Source organism: Trichosurus vulpecula, chromosome 1 (assembly GCF_011100635.1).
Source record: "Trichosurus vulpecula isolate mTriVul1 chromosome 1, mTriVul1.pri, whole genome shotgun sequence".
NCBI classification, from domain to species: domain Eukaryota; kingdom Metazoa; phylum Chordata; class Mammalia; order Diprotodontia; family Phalangeridae; genus Trichosurus; species Trichosurus vulpecula.
The window spans coordinates 283091022-283099955 of NC_050573.1; the positions used below are offsets into that span (position 1 = coordinate 283091022).

Here is an 8934-nt window from a genome sequence, read left to right on the forward strand (position 1 = left end):
TTTATAGATAATTTAAAAGCCATGTGATTCTTAGTATCTTCTGGTCCCTCTTTGACCACTTTGACATTGTCACTGCAGAAGCAGGAAGACCCCACACAGGACTCTCTACATGCTTTACAATCTAGAAACTGACTGTAAGAAACTTTTCCTGATCGCTCTTAATTCTAATGCTTTCACCTCTTATTACAGGGATTATTTCCAATTTATCCTGAATATATCATGCTTACGTATCAGCGTCAGGATGTCATTTCCCCTCCTTAGACTGTGAATTCCTTGAGAGCAGGGATTTTGTTTTGCCATTCTCTGAATCACCAGCAATCAGCATAGTGCCTGACTCATAATGTTTAGTCACTTTCAGTCACGTCCAACTCTTAAATGACGCCTTTTGGGATTTTTCTTGTTAAAGTTATTGGAGCGGTTTGCCATTTCCTTTTCCAGCTTGTTTTACAGATGAGGAAACTGAGGCAAACAGGGTTAAGTGACTTGTCCAGTAAGTGTCTGAGGCTGGATTTGAATTCAGATCTTTTTGACTCAAGGGCCAGCACATGCTAAAACCTGCCAGACGTGGTATTCCTATGGTATAGGCTTCCAGTACCCAGGGTGGCCTCCACGTCACAATGAAGGCATTAGAATATTTGTACGCTTCTTTGATGTAAAATCATGCTTGTTGAATTTCTCACCATGTAAGCAAGCTAGCTCTAAAGCAATGAGGCAGATTCATAAAGGCAGTGGGATGGACGTACAGGACAGTGTCATGGACTTGGGAGTATGAAAGACCAGGCAGAGTCCAGCTCCCACCTCAGCACTATATGACCCTCAGCAAATCATATTACCCTTTGGGGCTTTAGTTTTTCTTTGTCTATATAAAATAGAAATATAGCACTCACCTCCTAAGGTTGAATGAGATAACAGAGGTAAAGTGCTTTGAAGACTGTGCACAGGGATAGGAGTGGACCTGTTACTTCATTAGTATACAGAGTTCCTCGGTGAAAAAACCTATTGCAGTGCAGGTTTATTACTAGTAACTAAGGGAGTCTGCTTTTTTGCCTTTCAGGGGCAACATGAGGCAACACCCAGGGCAAGATTTTTTCCCCACTGAAATCGAGAGGAATAGAGAGGAATAAAACTTGAAGTTTTAGGAAGATACTTAGAGAACTGAGAAGTTAAGTGAATTGGCGAGGGTCACACAGTTAGGTGAGAGGCAGAATTTGAACTTAGGTCTCCAAGGCTTGCTCCCTATCCCTTACACTAAGCTGCCTCTAATATGCAGGCTTTAGAACCCTATAAATAACGTGAGCTACTTGGGAACCACAAAGGAAAATCATTCTTATTACAATGCCGTTTACTTGTAAATCATGTCAATGGACAGTATTATAAAATGAAAATTATCTTTTACTTGACTTTCCCAGTGGCAAGTATTACTCCTTAGAAGTATGTTTAGGTCTTCAGGAAGTTCTATCAACTGTTTCAAGTCATTATACATGTAAAAATTGAAATTTTCCAGTAACAGAAAAAAATCAGCACTTACAATTTCTCAAGTTTCCTCAATGCTTTGAGGTTCTCCATACACGATATGCTGTTGTTCTGTAGGTATAGGTGTGTTAGATTTCTTGCAAAACTCAAATTATCAATTTGGCTAATGTTGTTATCATACAAATATAAAACAATGAGATTTTTGCATAAAGAGAGGTCATCCTACAAGAGAAAAAAATATTTTACAGATTTTTCCTGATCAAGATTAACTTTATTAAAAAGTTCTTTACTTAATTTTTAAAAAAGTATTTTACTTACTCACTTTAGAGATTTACTTTGAGGTACTTTTAAGAATAAAGAGTATTTAATCATTTAAAATATGTCCTTCACATCTTCCATCAAGTAGCACATTCAAAAGTTAGTTTTATGAACAGACTATAACATTTTGAAACACTCTTGCTAAGCTTAAATATGTTAAGCTAGATTTTCTCAGTGCCAACACTAGCTGTTACAGAGTAACTCGTGGTTATTCTGGGGTCTGCATGAACTATTTCAGTTCACCCTTCTCTTGAGAGCTCCATAGAGGAAGGAATGGCAGTTTTGGATGGGAGAGAAGATTAATCAGAATGGAAGTTGAAATTTGGGAGAAGAGGGCATTCGGGGATGAGATATATCTGCATGATGTACCATGAGGGCACTGGGTGTCTGGGTAGGCAGGAAGAGGAGAGAGTAGAGAAGGGCAAATGGGTCAAAGCCTAAGACTAACTTTCCAATCTCTAAAAATTCTGTAGGGGAAGTAAAATTAGCAACACGATTCTACTGACGATTATCTTATTATACGGTCCTTGGCTGTATTAAATGATATCTGAGAAACCTAAAAGTATTAACATAGCTTCTAAAATCATTTAGCAAAATAGAATGTCATAAACACTAAGAAAATCTAACTTTTAAAGTACCCACATATACAAGATAACATTTTAAGATTTTGATCTAACCAATCCACTTAATCTTTAAATATACCTCAATTAAATTATATGTGCAAAAGATTAGATATCAAGATTTTTTTTTCAAGTATAGTACTCTTACTGTTAATCACTGAAAATTTTAAATATGGCTAAGCCACCTCATTTAGAAATCTTTTAAATTGTTGCTGTAAATCAGTGGTGTTAAAATTCAAAAGGAAATAGATCCCTGCCTTAGAAAACTACAAATGAACATTACCTATGTTGAAATTTTATTTATTGTGTTAAACATTTCCCAATTACTCAGTTTTGTGGGCTCAGGCATTTTCCCAGGCTGCTTGCTCCCCACAAGGCTGACACCTCTGTTCTCAATCTCAGAATATTATAACTTATAGAGGTTTCAGAGATGGGAACACTGAGGCCCAGAGAGGTATTATTTATTTCAACTTCAGTTTTGTCAACAAATAGAATATTTTTATCAATATTAAACACGTAGTTTAAAAAATAAAATAAAGTGGTTATTTTTTGGACAGATATCTATATAAACTTTTAATATTTTAATGAGATGAGGATAATTCTGAGCTCAGAGTATAATGAAGATATAAAAAAAATTAACTGCTAATTGGAATAATGTTGCCACTTTTTATTCATTATGGGTGGGGAAAAGTAAGACAGTACAGGTGATACTAGTAGCTCTGCTCCTCACCTATTAGGAATACTCAGTAGGCCTCTATGCTTGTAGATTATGTTACTTGTAGGCTCAGGAGTGGCCACACTGGATGGGGAATATAAGAGGATAAAGAGCAAACAACTCAAAAAGCACCTTAGTATCAATCTCAAGCCTCTGCAGGACTGTGGACCCTTGTCTAATTTGACTCCCAATCTCTGATTCCCTGAACTTGATTTATAAGAGATTAGAAAGGACCTCAAGAAGCCATCTAGTTAGATCCCTTAATTGTAAATATGAGAGGTTAAATGACTTGTCCAGGGGTCACAAAGCTAAGAATATCAAAATAGGTAATACTTCTAGGTCCCCAGCCTCCAGAACTGGTGTTCCTTCCCCTATACCAGGCTTTTATGCAGGTGTTGATTGGGGTTCCAAGAAGAGGGAAGAAGCTTGCTGCACGGTTTGGGGTGGGCATGGAAAGGGGGTAGAGAAGGGGATTTATTACCAGTAACGAAAGGAGCTTGCGTTTTTGCCTTTTGGGGTAAAAGTGAGACAACATCCAGGGGAAGATTTTCCCAATCAAGATAGAGAGGAATAGAAGTAATCACTCTTATGACTCTGTGGAACACAACCAGTGGGCGAGATATCCTAGCTATGGAAAGCCGACAAATAGGAACTGGAATGAAAAATGCATGAGTTAAGTCAGGCCAGGACCTTCACTGACTGAAAATAATGAACATAGGGAAGATGATACTACACCAGGCCCTTTACTGAAGTCTTTAGCCATTGGTTCCCATCCTATAGGACAGTTTGGCTACAGAGAGTCTGGGTTCATGCCTTTACTATCTCATTAAAAAGCTTAGAGGTGTCTGAATCTCAATCTACTTTTGCAGGGGGAGAATAAAGGGACACTGCTCAGTCAGGAATGCAGATTCATTGTTTTCATTGCTTTATTTTTAATTTCTGTACCAATTAAATGTTTTACCATTTCAAAAAATAAAACAGTAAATTATAAGCTTATTTGTGAAGATATAGTAACTGAAAAAAATGTGCCCTATAGCATCAATTCCTAAATCCTACATTAGAAATTACACCAAAAGGAAAAACTTTGCTTTATGTAAAAAATAAGAATTCTTACAATTGTATCTATGTTTCTGTTTGAAAAGTTTAAGTGAGTTATCTTCTTCAAGTACTGTGTAATATTCTCCTCTTTTCTGCTCTTCTGGTTGGCGCTCTTGGCAACTAGATCCAGTGTGAGTCGAACCATAATTTCTCAGCAGGTTTAATTCCAATTTAAACTTAATTTGATATCATCTCAAAAAGCAATTGCAATTTTACTTATGATCAGTTTCCTAAAACTTAAAGAAAAACAATATTAGTATGGTATTTAGATAAAGCAATCTTAGGAAAATTAATGTTTCCTTACTCTTTGAAATTTCCATCAACAAAATGTATATGCCAATATTTATACTATTGGGGAAAAAATAAAAAGATACTGCATTTAAAATCTGGTTTTCCTCCTGTCTGAATCATCTAATATGAGAACATTTGTTTTATTCTAGTGTGGTGAATAGGATCTTTAAAGATATATATATTTGGACCACCTTCCCTCTTTTTTTTCCTTTTTTTTTTTTTTGGCTTGAGAAAAATGAGGCCCAAAGAAGTTAAATTATTTAAGTAAGTTATTTCATCACATTTATTTTCCAATGAGAGGGACTAGAAGAAGCCAACTACTTTTGTATGTTGCTTCACAGTTTATAAAACAATTTAACACACATTCTCTCATTTGAATCCCAGCTGGGTTAAGTAACTCCACTATTAAATGTAAGCCCAGTTTTACAGATCAGGAAACCAAGTGACACAGAAGAGATTTGCCCAAAGTCACACAACTAATTAAAGACAGCCTGGAAAGTGTGTTGGATCTGAAGTCAGAGGACATGGAGGTCAAAATCTAGCTGTGCTACGTATTCCTTACATAACCTTAAGTAAGTTACTTCATCTCTCCAGGCCTCAGTTTCAATAAAGTATAAACCGAGGAGTGGTAGATTAGGTGACCTTTATTATCTGATTATAAATTCTGAGTGGTGTGTTTGAGCCTACGGCTTCTAACACTCAAAGCTAATAATCTTTTCATTAAACCAGTCTCTGGTACCTTTGTTTAACATACATGCTATGTAAGGTGCACACACCAATGAAATCATTAATTTTTCAAAATAGGAAAGTGTAAAGTAAGCAGTATGTTTTCTTGTATTATATTCACTGTCTCAACTTGGAACATATAAAAGTCTGCTTAATATGGAAAAGCTGATGATGAAATATGTTTTTAAATAGACTATCCATACATACAGTAACTTTTAAGATAATTAATTGCTGTCAACCACCCAAGAAGAATGTCTATTAGGTAATGATGATCCTGTAGGATTTCCTTAATTGCTTTATAATATTCTTATTAAAACTATAACAAAATATACAGGTTACAGTTGAGTAATGTTCCAGGCTGTGTAATTACAGGAGAAACATACGCAGCTGGAACCTTCAACAGCTGAAATCCTGATAAGTCAACTTGTGACCTCAGTTATGATGTATTCTACAATGAAACTCAAAGTTCAATTAACAGCATAAGAGAGTTCAGAATAGAAAATAAAAACTTTACACTCATACTCTAAACATATGATATACGTATATGTTGTATACATATATATGTATGTATATATGTTTACTAAACCTACCTAAATATCCATATCATCAGACTCTTCAGAATGTGGTATTTAACCCCACTTTAGTACAATTATGAGCAAATCCTTCCAGATAATAAAATCCCATCACAGACCTACAAGGATTTTTACATTAAACTTTCTGTTTGAACCTTACTTAGTAAACAAATATGGTTCCTGCTTGGGAAGCCGTTTGTACAGCAAAATATGTTAAGGCTCTATGTCTAAGAGGAAGAGCTTATTGATGGTTTTATATGAGGTCAAGTTTCATGTCAACATGGCACAATTCGTTGTTTTTCATGGTAAGAGTCATGCTCGTGGCATATAGATCACCGAGTCCAACCGCCTCACCTTACAGATGGGGAAACTGAGGCACGGAGCGGGTGTAAATTACTTGTTCAAGAGCTACAGAGCTGGTGAGGGAACGGCCTGGAATTGGAGCCGGGTTCCGCGGCTCTTTCCAGGTCACCCACACCAGTCTCTTGGGGTTCGGGGCCTGGGGAGGAGAGAGAGGGTCGGCAGGGGGACCACCCGGGCATCCCCCTTGCCCCCGCGGAGCCTTTCACTTTGAACTCTTCGAGGCTCGACAGGCGGGGAAGATATGCAGGTGACCCCCTTTCATGGGCGCTACCTCCTCCTCCATAGCCCCACAGTCCCCCCACCCCGGTCTTCTCCGCCCCATCTCCGGCCCCTCCCCCACCCCCGCCCCCCTCGGTGGCTCCAAAAGTCTCCAAAAACACATCTTCTAGCGGCCCTCACCGGAAGGCTCCCTCTCATGGGAGGCTTCTCCTCTTCTCCGCCACGCAGTAAGATTCCTCGAGGACGCTTTCTCTGTCCTAGGTCATGACGGAAGCGGCCGAGAGCTCCAGCGCTTCCCGTATTGGTTTGTGTTTGTTTATCTCTCCCAGGACAGAACTCCAAGGCTACCACCGCCTTCACCGCCTCAGCTACAGAGGCGGGGCCCCGCGCGTTGCCATAGAGACGGGACGCTAACCGGCGCGCGGTGACTCTTAGCAGAGGCGGGCGGTATCCCAGTACGTGGAAGCTTTAAATGTTCGACTCTAGCCCTTCCGGGCGTCCCGCCCTGCGGTTTAGGTGCGGGTGTTCCCCCTCCCCCGCCCCCATCGCGGTCGAGAACGCACGAGATACAATAGTAAGGTTTTCGAAGCGCTTTCCTCGCAGCGAACCTCGGAGGTTGGACTGCGGAGACTGGTAGTACGGACGGAATTGAAAGGGGTTTGTTTGCTCGAGGTCACACCTGAGCTAATTAATAGCGTTGGAGCTAGCATCCCCGAGGTCTCCCTAGTCCGTCTTTAGACCTAATCAATTGAATTTCCCAACAATTCAGAGCTCTTTCCACTACACCATAGGAAAGGTCACGGATTACCAGAAGAGGCAACGTCGGTAAGTATGATCCGGATCCCTGCTTTTTCCATCTCCATAAAACACTTGTCGAAACACTTACACACATACATAATCAAGATTCCAGGCTATCATTAGGGTAGGAGCTCCTTCGAGACGGTAACTCTTTTTCCCCCTCTGCTTGTTGACTGAAAACATGAGAAGGAGCAGTCAGGGTTTTTTTTTTTGCAAACCACTTCCCACAGTAGTTCACATCTTCGTAATACAATTGACTGATGTACGAAAATTAAGGAGTCTTTGTGCTTTTGTCTGTTGATTGCCAATAACAAAACAAATCCTGCTTTTGAGTCAATATAGCAAAACACTGTATCAAAGACTCTTGAAACGGGATGACTTCCACGCATATGTTAAAATACACAAGATTCCCGAATAAATGAAAACATGGAGCTCTATCCTTTGATCATCAATATCAAAAGAAAATGCTAAAGATGGTAATTCCTGTCGTAGGGAATATAAAAAAGAACAAATAGAGAAAAAGAACAGTAAAAAGTGCACAGCAGAGAACGAAAGAAAACTTAGAAGGAAGAGAAGAAAAATGGAAAGCTCGGAACACAATGTGTAGTATTTATTATATAGGTTTTCTTGAAATGGAAATTTATTGTTGTGTAATTTGAATTCTCTCAAGTTATGCTGTGCATATGGCAATGCTTTTTTTCTTTTGTTTTAGTATTTAAGTTTACATTTCTTTTTCTTTTCTTGTTTACGTTTAATATTTAAGTTTAAAATAAATTAATAAAAATAGAAAGAATATATTCTGTCAAGTCTAAATCTAAGACAGGTGTCCTATAGATATTGAAGCTGTAAAAATGCAGTATTGATTGTGCGTAACAGGATTGCATCAAGATTCCAGATATCTATTCTGGCCTCTGAAATGGGGTCAGACCTACCACTCAAAATAAATCTGCCTATCAGCCTGCCCAGGAAAAACTAAATGGATGAGCAATGCATTTTTTTTTCTTCTAGAGTAAGTCATGTAGTTGGATAGGCAAACATCTGAGTCGAGTCAGTCCAGCAGTACATAGATCTTGGAAAAGCACTGAAGATGGGCATTTGCGCTGAGTGTATTGTTATATAGGAGGAAAAAAGTGGGCTAGATTGCATTTGGGGGATTGTACAGTGCTTCTGATGACTTCCCCCAGTCAGCTCCCTGGCAGCTGTATCTTCCAACTCAGAATTCTCGTAGTGATGCCCTATGCCTGTGAATCATGGAACACCAAGATCTCTAGAGAGTAAAACTTGTGAATGACCCAAAGCAATGGAGAATCTCATGGTGCATGTGAATGAACAGCAGCACATTAATAACAGGGGTGTTTGAGAGAAGATATGCATGACTGGAAAAAGAGGTGGGCCAATTGCAGAGCAAGACAGTGGTCAGCTTGTCTTACACTTGTCAATCCCTAAACATTTTTATTTGTTTCCAGTTTTTTTTTTATAACATGGGGTTAAGAACAAGATTTGTGATTTCATTGGGATAGAGAACTCCCAACTCCTACTAAGCAGGTTATTAGACTTTTATCAGTGATACAGTTGATAAAAACATATTTTTTCAATTGTCAGTATCCTAGGTGAAAGATTTTGCTAATGTGTAAACTTCAATTTTATGTAATGAAAATTGTTTTCTTTTTTGTGGTCACTTATATTCCTTGCTTGATTAAGGACTGCTATAATATTTTTCTGTTTGTGGGTCCTTCTCTTC

The 8934-nt window shown here is 38.6% G+C and overlaps 1 protein-coding gene across 2 annotated transcripts in view; it reads right to left on the bottom strand.

Moving 5' to 3' along the window:
- PPP1R42 (protein phosphatase 1 regulatory subunit 42) overlaps nt 1-4369 on the bottom strand; it is a 51238-nt gene extending 46869 nt beyond the window's left edge. For both annotated transcript variants that reach the window (XM_036741364.1, XM_036741363.1), the window contains exons 1-2: nt 4241-4369; nt 1529-1695 (exon numbers count right to left, since the gene is read on the bottom strand). In XM_036741364.1, the coding sequence (XP_036597259.1) occupies nt 1529-1695; nt 4241-4369 (296 nt within the window). The remainder of the gene's footprint in view (nt 1-1528; nt 1696-4240) is intronic.
- Nucleotides 4370-8934: the final 4565 nt, after the last annotated feature.